Source organism: Mustela erminea, chromosome 1 (genome assembly GCF_009829155.1).
Source record: "Mustela erminea isolate mMusErm1 chromosome 1, mMusErm1.Pri, whole genome shotgun sequence".
In the NCBI taxonomy this organism is placed as follows: domain Eukaryota; kingdom Metazoa; phylum Chordata; class Mammalia; order Carnivora; family Mustelidae; genus Mustela; species Mustela erminea.
In genome coordinates, this window is record NC_045614.1 from 138,368,070 (window position 1) to 138,382,730 (window position 14,661).

The 14,661-nt window shown below is 37.1% G+C and overlaps 1 protein-coding gene across 4 annotated transcripts; it reads left to right on the top strand.

The window, feature by feature from the left end:
* Positions 1 to 599: 599 nt before the first annotated feature.
* Positions 600 to 13,536, top strand: CCNL1 (cyclin L1). Of its 4 annotated transcripts, XM_032343816.1 has the most exons (12): positions 610 to 1,014; positions 1,327 to 1,401; positions 1,889 to 1,998; positions 7,657 to 7,777; positions 8,853 to 8,917; positions 10,633 to 10,732; positions 10,838 to 10,942; positions 11,043 to 11,184; positions 11,631 to 11,742; positions 11,845 to 11,943; positions 12,488 to 12,563; positions 12,659 to 12,747. In XM_032343816.1, exons 1-11 carry the CDS (start codon positions 712 to 714, stop codon positions 12,501 to 12,503), a joined length of 1,248 nt encoding a protein of 415 aa, XP_032199707.1. In that variant the 5' UTR covers positions 610 to 711; the 3' UTR covers positions 12,504 to 12,563; positions 12,659 to 12,747. The 4 variants fall into 4 exon arrangements, with proteins under 4 accessions (XP_032199724.1, XP_032199715.1, XP_032199707.1 ...); XM_032343809.1 differs by lacking the exon at positions 12,488 to 12,563 and having other exon boundaries at positions 612 to 1,014; positions 12,659 to 13,536; XM_032343833.1 differs by lacking the exons at positions 10,838 to 10,942; positions 11,043 to 11,184; positions 11,631 to 11,742; ... (1 more) ...; positions 12,488 to 12,563; positions 12,659 to 12,747 and adding an exon at positions 9,158 to 9,171 and having other exon boundaries at positions 600 to 1,014; positions 10,633 to 10,726.
* Positions 13,537 to 14,661: the final 1,125 nt, after the last annotated feature.

Here is a 14,661-nt window from a genome sequence, read left to right on the forward strand (position 1 = left end):
CGATACCACGGGTAATTATATGGAGAGCTTTGGTGGTGGTGGGGAGACAATGTAGTTCACATTCGTGTTATCTAAAAATACTGAAAAGCAGCCCTCTTCGGTCTCCCTGCGGGTCACTTTAAATTACGAATTTGGCCACGCACGACACCCGAGTAACCGCTTCCACTCGCCAATGCAGGCAAAGGTCGGCCCTAAGTTTCCCTTCGTACCGGCTGAACTGCGCCGCGCAGATACCACAAGTTAGGAGAAGGTGAGAGACGGGAGCAAAGCGACACACGTTCTAGACTAAATTACCGAAATCGCGCAGGAATTATAGCAAACTCTGCCAACTTTACCTTGGGGACAAGATAGCTTGTAAAGCTCCCTTATTATACTTGTGTCTAATACGATTAAAAACGCGATGGCTAAGACCTATTTTAGCTAAAAAAACGACCTCCTCGACCACTCCGGGGCCCCGGCCGGGAGGTCACCAGGCGACAGGAGAGTTGAACACGGGTGCCCGCAGCGACCCCGCCGACGCAAGCCTAGAGAAGGCCTGAAGGGACTAGTTGGCGCGCACCAGCCGGGCGTGGTGACGTCAGGGCGGAAGCGCACGCTGCGTGAAGCGGCCCAGAACCCGGCGGTCACGGGAATATCCGTCGCGCCGAGGACGCTGGTTAGTCTCGCTCCGGGTTCCGGCTGCGTTGGGCGTGCGTGCAGCTCGCTGAGACTATGGCGTCCGGGCCTCACCCGACCGCGACCGCTGCCGCCGCCGCCTCGTCCGCCGCCCCGAGCGCGGGCGGCTCCAGCTCCGGGACGACAACTACGACGACGACCACGACAGGAGGGATCCTGATCGGCGACCGCCTCTACTCGGAAGTTTCGCTCACCATCGACCACTCGCTGATTCCGGAGGAGCGGCTTTCCCCTACCCCGTCCATGCAGGACGGGCTCGACCTGCCCAGCGAGACCGATTTGCGCATCTTGGGCTGCGAGCTCATCCAGGCCGCCGGCATTCTCCTCCGGTTGCCGCAGGTCAGTGCGCCGGCCCTGGGCCGGCAGAGTGCGCCCTCCCTCCCCGCTGTCCCTTCCGCTGCATCCCGGTTTCACCGTGTCTTGGCAGGGTGGGGATTCCTCCTCGGCCTCTCCAGCCTCGGGTCCCAGTCGGATCCCGGGCGTGTCGAGGGCGGGAGGGCGCGGAGGCGAAGGGAGGACCCGGTAGCGAGCAGTTCGCGGCGGGAGGGGGAGGGGGAAGGGGAGCGGGGAGCGAGCGGCAGCACAAAATGGCGGCGGCGCCTGGTGCGGTCCCGCCTGACCCCTGCGCCTCCGTTCTTCTCTCGTCTGCAGGTGGCGATGGCAACGGGGCAGGTGTTGTTTCATCGTTTTTTCTACTCCAAGTCTTTCGTCAAACATAGTTTCGAGGTAAGCATCGCGGGGGCGGGTGTGAAGGGATTTCTTCATCCGGAAGCGGGGAGGAGGGGGTAGTGTCTCCAGCCAGCTTTTCTAGAAAGGGAGTGGTTACTTTAGGCCTTTGTACCTAGTTCTCGCCCAGCAGCAGGGACTTTTGGAATGTGTTTGAAAACTAGAAAGCGTATCTTGAGCCTATTTTCTCTCTTAGTAGAAATTAACATTTTAACCAAATTCAGAGTTTCTGGAGACTTAGCTTGACTCTAGATTGAAAATTAAGATTATTTAAGCAATAAAAAACATAGTATTAGCAAATCTGTTAGGCCTATAGCCTAGAAAAGCCAATCGTACTTTTATTTCACCAAAAGTCCCAGCTGTGTCCTAACTTTTTCTCATCAGAATTAGTTAAATTTTGAAGGGGTGTACGTCTTCCTAATTGTACTTGATTTAATTGTACTTGGTGTAATCTAACAACATTTTATTGGATTGTGGGTTCTTTCAGATTGTTGCCATGGCTTGTATTAATCTTGCATCCAAAATTGAAGAAGCACCTAGAAGAATAAGAGATGTGATTAATGTATTTCACCATCTACGCCAGTTAAGAGGAAAAAGGTAAGATTGGCATTATTGAACACAGTATTTCCTGCTGCTACTGTATTGTACACCAATCATCAAATCAAAACATTCTTTCCTCTCAAAACTGATGCAAAGGAGAAACGGCTTTAATTTAGGTGTTAAAATTCACATAGGAACTCACTAATACTTAAATTAATTTAAAACAAACCACAATTAACCAGCTATCTAAAGTTTGTAGAGGCAGTTGCATTTATGGACAATCCTAACAGTGCTGTGAAGCCAGTCCTGTGGCTTAAGATTAAACAAGAAAGGGAATACGTTTGGCTCAAGTGTGAGTGTATTCTGTAAGTTATTTCCCCTCCCCCCTCTCTTGGAAGACTGAAGGCTGGAAGTGTGAACACTGCAGTTCAAGTTAATATTGTGGCAAAGTTTTGTGTAGATTATGTTTTTCTACTCGAAGTCCAGTTAATCCTTTATCAATTGAGGTTGGCTTTTGTTAGAATACTTCTCAACATTGAACTACGATATATCGCATAATACCGGATCTGAAAGGACTGCAGGATGATAAAGGTTGAAGTTTGAAGTCAAAGGGATTAAACAGGTATTTTGTTTTGGTCAGATACAGTATCAGTGAGTGGGGTAGAGAAATAACTAATTGATTGGGTTATATTTAGATAAGGCCTATTTTATTCAATCTTGTAAGAAGTAAGAAAATAGAGACCGAATAGTGTTATTTTACAGATTTTGTGGCTACATGACAACACTGTATGTGGACCTGTGTGTTCATGTGAGGCAGTGCCAAAAAGTTTTAGTTGCAGGGCTTCCTGCATCTAGAGGTGACTTCTAGTACACGCTGCAGAAGGATATACTTGGTGTAGGTTAGTTTTCGTGTTAACTTTTTAAGAAATTGTGGTGATGTTAGATAAACTTACACTGTGGGAGTTAGTTATAAAAGGATTTTAAGTTGTTGGGGGTTGGGTGTCAGTTAGTGGCAAATTAGTAATCCTTTGTGAGTGGTCGTTATTGGTTGAATCTGTAAGTTGGCAGTAATGGAACTATCCAGAGACAAACAGTAAAGTAATCTTTAGTCTAGTTACAAAGTTTGAAACATTGCTACCCAGATGGTTTTCACAGCATTTTTCAGTTTTCTTACATTCTTTTTCCATCTCTTCTCCTTCATCCTAACCATATCCAGGGATAGACTAATTTTTTATTTCATTTTAAAATACCTTTTAGCTTCTTGGTGAGGAATCCCTGGAAATTGGGAAGATTTCAAATTGGTATTTAGTATGGTTTGAGCTAAAATTTGTTTTTAGATACTTAGCTGATTCTTCAGGGTGTTAAAAACAAAAAGACAGTAGTGGAAAGGCTTTTTATCTTTAGTCAAAGGATTCTGTGTTTGCCTAAAGGAGTATTCTGTCCGTATTCTTCAAATCATTGAGCCAACTATTGTATTATCATTTAATAATGATTATCTACTTTGAAGTTTTTCCGTGAGACTTAGAGTATTCTTCCTTGATGTCAGAGTAGGTCTTAACCATAAAAACCTTGGAATCAAAACATCTCATCTGACTGACTGTTGTGTCTGATGTAATAGTGTGTTTTGGTCATTATTACAGAGAAATTGACTTTGTCTCAATCTTACAAGTCTGATTATAGCATGAAATTTAAAAGGAGTTGTTAATTGCATGGAAGCCTTTTTCTTAAAGCAGGATGTAAAAGTGTTTCTATGCATATTACAAGTTAACTCAGACACATAACTTGTATATGTTATTAACTTCAACTCTTTTTTCCCTTGCAACCGACTATACAGCGACCAGCTACATTTACCAAAGCCTGGGTGATGTGGAGTGGTACATAGAGATGAAGCTGTCGTCATGGCAACAGTGAGTGAAGTATCGAAAATCCCCAAGGAGAAGCCAGTGCTCTGAGAATAGGTCACTGGAATCGGGGACTAACAGGTTGGCCACTGGTGAACCATTTAGAAGAACTCCTGTTTCTTGTTATAAGCTTTTGTCTTTGCTGTCCAAGTTATTAGAACTGTAGTTTGGTTTATTTTTATGCAGAGTAATACCACTAGAAAGTACTATCAGTATCATACTTCAGTTAAATAGTGTATCAGTTTATCTTAATAATGCTGTTTTAATGTGGTTTATGTACAGCTTTAAATTGTAGTATGGTCTTGGTAATTACAGAGGAGGCATCATTTTTGTAGCCTTTAGGTCATTTTTTAGTCCTGATTACACATTTGAATCACCAGAGGAGCTTTTAGAAAGTACCATTATCCAAGTTTTGTCCTGGGTTATTTGATTCCTCCCCTTCTCCAATTTTTTGTAGTTTCATAATTAAGCTCGGAATAAATGGGTGAATCAAAAAAGGAAAATAGCCTTTTTAGTAGTTTCCAAATTTGGTTTTGATAATGCAGCATATTTCCAGAAAATTAAGCATTTTCTGTAATTGTAAGGAGCCCACATGCATCCTTTAAGGCTTCTCTAAAGGAAGATAATCTTTCAGGCTGATGGAACCACTTATTGATGAATACGGTGTGGTATTTTCAATAGGTATATAAATCATAGATGAAGTTGGAAGGGTATTAAGTGGTCTTGTCATTTAGTCCAACTTCTCTGTTTATTTTGTGGCTTTAAAGGTAGTGGCTTTCATCTGTTTAAACACTGCTAAAGAGGGAATATTCCTTTGGCATAGGTATTAACACATTTCTGTATATTGAAAAACAATCTGGCTCCTTATAAACTACTTAATCTCATTTTTGAATAGAGTCTGTTGAAGAGCTAGTTCCAAATATTCAGAGTCTTTGTATCACATGAGTGAGTGTGACCATGTTTGGATTTTCTATTTCTAATTATTTTTTTATTTTTTCCTGTTAAGTTGTATTTCAACTAGATTGATTATGCTGAAGGAAAAATTATTCTGAGAGACCAGAAAAAATTTCCAGTGACCAAAGCCCAAGATTTCCTATTAAAACTAAAATCTGAAAATTGTTCTTCTCATTGAAATTTAATTCGGAAAATCTGACAAACTCAAAAACGGGAGAGGTGGAGTTAGGTTTGGTTGGTTGTTGATAATGAAAATTATTTTTTCTCTGAGTAGATGAAAGTTCTCTTTTTAAGACATTTAAGAATGTCATCTCCTAAATCTTACTGGAAAGTTTACCAAATTGGAGATGAAGAAATTCTAAAGCCTCAATTCAGTTTTATATGCTTGTTGCCATAGGCAGTACTAGTTGATACTTTGTTAACATAAGTAAGGAAACCATTTGCTTAGACAGTTTTCTTTAAGCTTTCCTTACTGCTGACTTATGGGGACACATTTCTCTTTCTGAAACAAAGTAATCTTTATAAGGTAGTTGTAAATTACATGTCCATTCAGCCTTCCTTGATTTAAAACCACTTCTTAACAAAATGAAGATAACAAATTACATCAGTACAAAGTTAAAAAAAAAAAAAGTATACCTATCAAAACTAGGTGACAGAAGGCCTAAGCAAGAAGAATATTATAGTTGAATTATAATAAATAATGAGTTTGCTTTCCTTAGTTGAGTTTTGGTGTCACTGGGATTTTGATATATAAAGAAGGGAAAGCAAAAATTGTGGCAGAATAAATGGAAAATAACAGTTCACTTAAGCTGAATTAGTGGATGAGTAAGCCTGATTTGGGATCAGATAGTAGCCATTATTCAAACAAGTGTTTGCTGGTTAATTGCAGAAAAAACGAATTTAAGAATTTGAAGGCAACTCTTTAAAGCATGCTTATTAGTAAAAGGTGTAGATGAGTTTACTCAACACAAAAAGAGGGAAAGAAAATTAATTTTGTAAAATTTTATTTTTAGGACTGTAATGGTGCAGTTTATGGTATGAATGACAGGGTAGAGAGTTAGTGGCAGGCAGCTATAACAGTGGAGATACTCTCTTTCCTAATAACCTGTTGAAGGAGGGCCATGAAATAACTAGTTTTGAGAGTCTGAGGTGTGGGTTTGACTTTTTTCCAAATTTCCTGTTAGGGTGATAAACCCTGAGAAATTATAAACCTGAAGATTTTTAGGGTACAGTTTCCTGGGTACATTGATTGCTCTGAAGTTAATTTTTTCCCAAAGAGCAGTTAACTTGTAGTCTATTGTTCTGATCAGATAGATTCATTGTTACATTTTTATGGTAGAAATCAGTCCCCTGTCCAGTTGGTGGCCTCATTCCTCATACGTTTCATAGCTGTAATGGGAATTGAACTGAGGGGAGCCAGTTTTCAGCATTGTTAATTTAAGTAAGCTAGTTTCCATCTCAGATTTGCCAACTCTGTTTAATGTAATTCGATAAAAATCATATTGTATGAAATAAATAATTTGAAATAGTCTAGTGAGCATTCTAGTTTTTATAATTTTAGATGGGTGTAAGAAAGGAAGATAAATGAAAGATTTTTAGATAGTATGTCATTGCAGGGCTAGTTATTAATGATAGCTCATTTCAGTTGCTTTCTAATACTCAAGTGGATGTATTTAAATATGAGCTTGCATTTTTCTGGATTTGGTGTGCATGGTAAAAATGAGTTGTGAATTGAGGTGTTGTAACATTCTGCCCAGAACAAAAACTCTTGAATATTTTGGCTGAAAATGAATTCAGTATGGCGGAAAATACTTACATGTTCTCCCCATATATATACCTTACAATTTTGTCTTAATGAAAATGTATTTCTTAGTGGTTGGATCTAAAAATGTATCAAATGAAGGACATTGGGAAATGAAAGTCCACAAGCCCTGACTGAAAACAAACTTCTCAGGACTCAGGAAGAAACCAGTTTTGAATTTAAGATTTAAAGCAGGTAGTCTTTTAATTGAACATGCTATTTCCAAAGCATTGAACCATTGGTAGATAGCTTTCTGTGTTACAGCTTTAGAAGCTTTCAGAATTTAGTCTGGCACAGACACTTCGAGTGTTCTTCTGGTTCCCTCATGCTCCCTTCTCTCTTACATTGCATACTAAATAAAAGTTTTTCTGCCTGATAAGGACAAATCAGACCAAATTCAAGTTTAGTTTTCATTGATCACTTTTAATTTTGAGTCTGATTTTTAAAACGTTTCTTTTTTTAATTGGGCTCTTTAGTTTTTAGATTTTCTTTGACGGTGGATTCTTAGAAAAATTTGTTTAAGCAGAATGTCCACTTAGAATCTGGATTAACTATCTACCATTTTTTCCTCTCTGATTTTTACTTTGGCCATCACCTAGCCAAGAGTTGCTATTTTAGAAAATGAGTAAAATCACTGTAATCTATGAAGTCTTTATAGTAAATATTTTCAAGAGCTAAAAATTAGTTTTGTCATCACAAAGTGTCTATGAATAGAGACTAATGGCATTTGTGATGATAAATCAACAGTCACTTAAGTTTATCTTATATACATCACACCTAATAGATAAACCTGTGTAAAAGATCAGCAACGGCTAGATAGAAGCTTTAGAGTGACTTTTTCCACTACAGGGTAGAGCTAGTTCCTGTAGAAACTTAGTTAAGTACATGTTTAATTAGCATAACTTGGACAGCATAAGATTAATGCTTTAACTTGTTTGCAGGAGTTTAAAAAGCTGGTTTCTGTTGCCAATAGTTGGTTGGAAGGGAAAATGGAGATGCCACAAATAAAATTTTTTGGATGTGCAAAACAGTTTTGATTTTATTTCTTACAAACTATAGGACTCCAAGCCCCCTGATCCTTGATCAGAACTACATTAACACCAAAAATCAAGTTATCAAGGCAGAGAGGAGGGTGCTAAAGGAGTTGGGATTTTGTGTTCATGTCAAGCATCCCCATAAGGTGAGTTGTAGAATGCAGAAATTACATTCGTAAGTATTAGGGTTTTTCTTAAAATTGTGTCTTACATGAATTTGTTATGGTTATTTTTTAGAGGTAACCATGGTTTTAAAAGGCGTTCTTTATAAGTTTACCAGTAAAATGGGAGTCAAAAAGATTTGGGTTCAGGTCTTCACTCTTCATTGTGTGAGCATAGAGAAATTCTTTTTCCCTCTGTGGTTAACCCAGTTTCCCTACTTAGAAAACAGATAGTGAAATACTTTATTTCTAGGAGTAAATAATACACATCTGCAGAAGTACCTGGGACACTACCTGTCACACAGTAGAATGAAAGCGTGGTGGCTGCTCTCTTGTTACCATTATTGTATGTTTATAGATTTCTGCAGTATCTCTTGGCTGGATGATACATCATCATTAGAGCACAGTGATTACTGTAGGGGTGCTCTGGGGATAGGACTATCTGTGATAGAAACTTGTCTGCCATTAGCTCTGGGACTCTGGTAAATATATCTGTCCCTCAGATTCTACATCTTCAAGATCGTAAAATGGGAATAATTGATTATACAGGTTCAGAAAGCTCTGACTTGAACTGTAGTGAAGCTACTTATATGTAGTATTTACTTATACTCTTAAACATGATTAGCTTCACTGCAGAAAGTGTAGTGTTTATTTGTTGTAATACCCACAGTATTACATAATATCACACTCATTGTGTAACTTTAAAAACGTAGTCTGCATGGTTTTTAGACATAGAGAGGTGTACCTTGGAAAATAAGTGAAATAATCCCTACCACAGTGCCTGTCACATACTCAAGTGTTCATGAGAAATTAGGTATTGTCTTTGATTTAACTCTTTCCTGTGCAATTTTGGCTCATATTTAAAGTTTTTAGATAATCTAGTAGCATAATAACTCACATTGCCTGTAATGTACCTTTTAGGTTGGTCTGTATTATCTGTGCAGTTTGTAGAAGAGTTAAAACTTGCATCTAACATTTCAGTTATTTAAATTCATTAAACTCAGTACTCTTAAAAAATGCACCCATATGCTAAATTGAGTTTTTTTCCCTTGTCCTTCAGATCATTGTTATGTATTTACAAGTCTTAGAATGTGAACGTAATCAAACCCTGGTTCAGACTGCCTGGTAAGTTGCTTTTTTACATTTCTTTCCTAGCCAGGAAAACAGAAGCAGAAATAAAGTAAGTTTCATTTTCCCTTTCCAAAATAATGAGAGGAGTTTGTTTTGGTGCGTTTTGTTTTTTTTTGTTTTTTAACCAAAAGGTAAATAATGCTTATTTCTGCTTCCTGTTTTCTTGGCTTGACTGTTTGCTTTCAGTGGAGAACTCAATTTAACTTTGTTCTTTTTTCTACTCTTTAATTAAAGGGTAGTCCATGATGGTAAGTCATAGAACTCTGCCCTCTGCACTTCAGCCCATGACCTCAGGATGGCCTGATTGGCTGCCCTGCTCTCCAGCCAATCCAGTGCAAGCTCTGATCCGAGATTCACTGAAGTGGTCCATATCCATCTGGCAGCATCTTCTAGTTCTGTCGGGGTGTCAAAAGGATTTGTATATTTGCTTCTAGAAGTAACTATTCAACATGCCTATGTATATAATGTATACCTGTAACTATCAAAATGAATAGTTCATTTTTGATAGATTTGTTGTCCAGCCATTATGAATTAAATGACTTTTTTTGTTAGGAATTTGACTTAGATTTCTATTTTTAGTATGTATAGCATGGATTCTACCAAAGGAAACTACAGCTTGCAGCTTAAAATGGGCACCATTCCTATATTGGATGAAGTACAGCTGCTGGACTGTTGAGGCAATAATAGAAGTACAGTCTTTAAAAGAAATGTTAATATTAACATAAGCACTTTAGAACTTTGAACTTTTGACATGAAGATGTTTGATTTGAAGGGCTGGCTTACTTTAAGGTAAAATAAGGAATTTGGTCCAGCTACAACTACTTTTTTCAAGACTGTTAATGATGTGCAGGACTTAAGTTAATTTTTTATGTTCTGGACTTAATGACTACCATGCTTCTTTAGGATTCAGTAAATATTAGTAATATTAGAAAAGTCTAATTGCTCTTATAAAATGCATGACATTTTAAATATATGCTCTATAAAACATTTAAGCAGTTATTTCACGGGTAAGGATTTTTAAGAAATAGTCTTTTAGTTTAACCTTTTAAACAATTTGTGAAATTTCTTTAATACTTCAGGGATATTGTCCAGCAATTTATTAACTGCAGTAGTTTATTGCTTTTGTTTATACTTAGTCACAAAAAAAGGTATGTAAACAAGGCTGTTTTATGTATTTACTGCTCTTCCCTACCTAAGTTTTCTGCAGTAGCTGAGATTTCTTAATATAACTTGGTGAGTGCTTACTGAAAATGCCTTTTTACCCCTGTCACAGTATTTTGAGTTTTTGAAAGAACTTGGTTGACACTGCTTTTCATTGTGGATAAAAGGAGAGATGGTCAATAATTAATGGCTCGAAGTATTGTTGGAGTGGTTTATCATTTCTGAAACAAGTTATGTCAAAATTGATTTTGAAAGCATTGCTTTTCATAGAACTACATGAAAACTTATTTAAAGTTCTATTTGGAATAATAATGTGGAATTATTTTAAAGAACTTTGGTCATAAATAGGAAAAGTGAAGAATGGTTCTAGTGTTAAATTCTTATCTCTTATTGATTTTTGAGTTAAGAATTGTTATATGCTAGAATATGAGGATATGAATATAAACATGAGAAGAAAAAAGAATAAAGTAGATTGAGTCTCCAATTTTTATGTAAGCTTCAGAAGGACTGTGTTTATGTACAGAGCTTATGGTTGAAATGTTTTTCAGGAATTATATGAATGACAGTCTTCGAACGAATGTATTTGTTCGATTTCAACCAGAGACAATAGCATGTGCTTGTATCTACCTTGCGGCTAGAGCCCTTCAGGTAAGGTATATATAGTCTGTTTTGTTCTATAGGATAAATCTCAAGAATTAACATTCTCGGTAAAGACTGAAATTTGATCTAAACCATTCTGTTTTTATGGTTTAGATTCCATTACCAACTCGTCCCCATTGGTTTCTTCTTTTTGGTACTACGGAAGAAGAGATCCAAGAAATCTGCATAGAAACACTTAGGCTTTATACCAGAAAAAAGGTAGTAGTTTACTCATGTTTTTGTTAATACTTTTTCAGTACTTAAAAGAGTTTCAACTCTTTTATAAGGGAAAAATACTAACTTCATTTTTTTCCATCAGCCAAACTATGAATTGCTAGAAAAGGAAGTAGAGAAAAGAAAAGTAGCCTTACAGGAAGCCAAATTAAAAGCAAAGGGATTGAATCCCGATGGAACTCCAGCCCTTTCAACCCTTGGTGGATTTTCTCCAGCCTCCAAACCATGTAAGATATATTCAGAATTAAAATGATTTGAGCACTGCATGTGTGTGGTTATTAGAAAGCTTTAGCGCTTAGGAGCTCCTCTGTGGCTCAGTCAGTTGAGCATCTGACTCCTGATTTTGGCTTAGGTCATGATCTCAGGGTCATGAGATCCAGTGTCAAGGCTCCATACTCAGTGCAGAGTCTGCTTGAGATTTTCTCTCCCTCTGCCTACCCCTATAGGTAAATGAATAAAACTTCTTTAAAAAAAAAATAGCATTATTTAATGGTGGCATAGAAACAGTGATATGAGAAGCTATTAATGTTTTCTTTCATGATAGTTCAAGACTAATACTTGAAAGTATGGTACTTTGAGTTACATTTAGAAACAACTTTTTGGCTCTCTGTTAAATCCCAACAGGTAACATGTCTTTTTGTTTTTTGTTGGTTTTTTGTTTTTGTTTTTAAAGCATCACCAAGAGAAGTGAAGGCTGAAGAGAAGTCACCAATATCCGTTAATGTGAAGACTGTCAAGAAAGAACCTGAGGACAGACAACAGGCTTCCAAAAGCCCTTACAATGGGTGAGTATACTTGACTTAGAAAACCAGTCTAAAGAATCTTCTTTGTATTTAATTTCTAACATACTAAACATGTATCTAAAATAATGATTTTTTTTTTTAAAGTGTAAGAAAAGACAGCAAGAGAAGTAGAAATAGCAGGAGTGCTAGTCGATCAAGGTCAAGAACACGATCACGTTCTAGATCACATACTCCAAGAAGACAGTAAGTAAATACTCTTGAAGAGAAAGCAGTCATATTTGGAGTGAAGTTCTTGCTTTTTAAAAAAATTGAACCTAGATATTTTCACAGTTGGGTTAGATTTAGTTTTTTAACATGAGATACATTATGAGAAAAGGAGTTTAGAAATATGTCCTGCCTATATGTGGCTTTTTATTTTGGGGTGGTGTAGCTAGCCAATTCTATTCTGTCTTTGCCCATTTTTTTGAAGTGTAGGGGCTGGCCACAAAGTGCTGTGGAAAGCTATGATAATCCTATTTATAATGTGTGAAAATGGTGGTTTTGTTCAATTTCAGTTAGAAAATACTAATATTTTATTAACTGTTAATTAACAACAAAAACTCAAGTTGATCATAGCCAGAGTCTCTCCTGGTTAGCTTTGTAATTAGATTGATAGCTGCTTGTGTCTGTTTGGTGGCTCTTTGAACATTTGTGAGATACTCAATAAAAAGCATAGCTATCCAGGATGCTTTGTAAAAATTTTGGCATATAGGTACAATATAGTACATTTAAGATTTCTCTAATATAGGCTGCATGGGAGTTAGTGGGGAGTAGGGAGATTTAATGGAAGTTTTCCATCTGACATGTACTGCTACATGCTACAGGTCAGTAGATTTGTTTTGAACCTGTTATAAGCACCACCAAAATAATCTGCTCTCAGCAGAAGCTGAATCTAAACCTCAAATTTTTATTATCTAAGTTATAATAATAGGCGGAGCCGATCTGGAACATACAGCTCAAGATCAAGAAGCAGGTCCCGCAGTCACAGTGAAAGCCCAAGAAGACATCATAATCATGGTTCTCCTCACCTTAAGGCCAAGCATACCAGAGATGATTTAAAAAGTTCAAATAGACATGGTCATAAAAGGAAAAAATCTCGTTCTCGATCTCAGAGCAAGTCTCGGGATCACTCAGATGCTGCCAAGAAACACAGGCATGAAAGGGGACATCATAGGGACAGGCGTGAAAGGTCTCGCTCCTTTGAGAGGTCCCATAAAGGCAAGCACCATGGTGGCAGTCGCTCAGGACATGGCAGGCACAGGCGCTGACTTTCTTCCTTTGAGCCTGCATCAATTCCTGGTTTTGCCTATCTGCAGTGTGATGTATGGACTCATAATCAAAAATACTAAAAGTGAACTGATTAGGATTTGATTTTGTAAAACCCTCTAGGTTTCTAGAAACACTGAGGACATTTCTTTTGGAAAGAACTATGTTTTTTCTGTTCTTACTTTCTTTTATTTTCCTTTTGGTTTTTGTTTTTGGGGTTTTTTTTGTTTTGTTTTTGTTTTTCTTTTTTTTTTTTTTTTTTTGCACATTAAAATGCCCTAGCAGTATCTAATTGAAAACCATGGTCAGGTTCAAATGTACTTATTATAGTTGTGTATTGTTTATTGCTATAAGAACTGGAGCGTGAATTCTGTAAAAATGTATCTTATTTTTATACAGATAAAATTGCAGACACTGTTCTATTTAAGTGGTTATTTGTTTAAATGATGGTGAATACTTTCTTAACACTGGTTTGTCTGCATGTGTAAAGATTTTTACAAGGAAATAAAATGCAAATCTTGTTTTTCTAAACTGCTTCAAATATCTTATTTAAATAAATTATTTAAAAGAGTGAAATTTTAATAGTAAAATGCCTGTACTGATTTTATGACCTGTTTTTCTATTAGCTATGGTTTAAGATTATTAAATGCAGTTATTATAATAGCATTGGGAGCTATTGTAAAAGTCTTTGCCTTATACATGGACAAAACAAATGGGAGCTGTGCAACAATGTAATATTAAATGTTACATTGTAGCACTAAACCAGTCTCCAAATTGAAATCTATTTGCACATAAATAGTACTTAAAATTAAGAAATGGTACCATAGGATTATTTTAAGTGAGCTCCCTCTTGAACAAATCAAAAACTTTTAAAATGACACTAAATCAGACTTACTGACCTTTAAAGTTCTTTTTAAAATTATATTAGATATTTAGTGATAGTTTTTATTTAGGCTAGGAAGATTCAGTAGTAAAATGAGGCTCCACCGGACTTGGCTGGGGCTGATAAAAAGTGTGATCGAAAAATGAAATTGTTGAAAAAGCCACAGGTCCTTATATTCAAATGAATTCTTAAGTTATTCACACTGAGAGTTATTTTCCCAATAATTTGCAAGTGAATTTAGAAGTCTTTCTAAAGACTTTATTTTAGAGAGAGAGCATAAGCAGCAGGGAGGGACAAAGAGGGAGAGAGAAACTCAAGCAGATTCCACATGGGACCAGATGTGGGGCAGGCCCACAACCCTGCATGACCTGAGCTGAAATCAAGAGTCAGATGCTCAACTGATTGAGCTGCCCAGATGCCCCTGAATCTAGAAATCGTAGAAGGCCATGTGTGATCTCCTTATTTTATAATTAAAACACATCTTTCCATTAATTTTTTAACACACCTGATAGCTTGATAATTAGTCCACTAGACTTGGCTCCAAATGATTTTTTGGTATATTAAAAAAATGAAATAGATCCACAAAGATTTGCTGTCACTAAGGATGTTTAAAAGCAAAAAAAAAAAAAAAAAAAAACCTGTTGAAGAGGATTCTAAAGACTTAAAACAGATTCACCAGTGGTGGGCAGTGGGGCTGGAAAAAGAAAAGGCAGCTACATTGAAGGAGACAAGACTTATTTAGATTTTTTAAATGTTGGGTGTGCTACTTAAAT

Bases quoted from the DNA above. Each gene is read 5' to 3' on its own strand.
- CCNL1 (XM_032343809.1), top strand. From the start codon at position 712: ATGGCGTCCGGGCCTCACCCGACCGCGACCGCTGCCGCCGCCGCCTCG. The intron at 7,778-8,852 runs GTGAGTTGTAGA...CTTGTCCTTCAG, and splicing joins ATGTCAAGCATCCCCATAAG to ATCATTGTTATGTATTTACA. The intron at 11,185-11,630 runs GTAAGATATATT...TTGTTTTTAAAG, and splicing joins TTCTCCAGCCTCCAAACCAT to CATCACCAAGAGAAGTGAAG.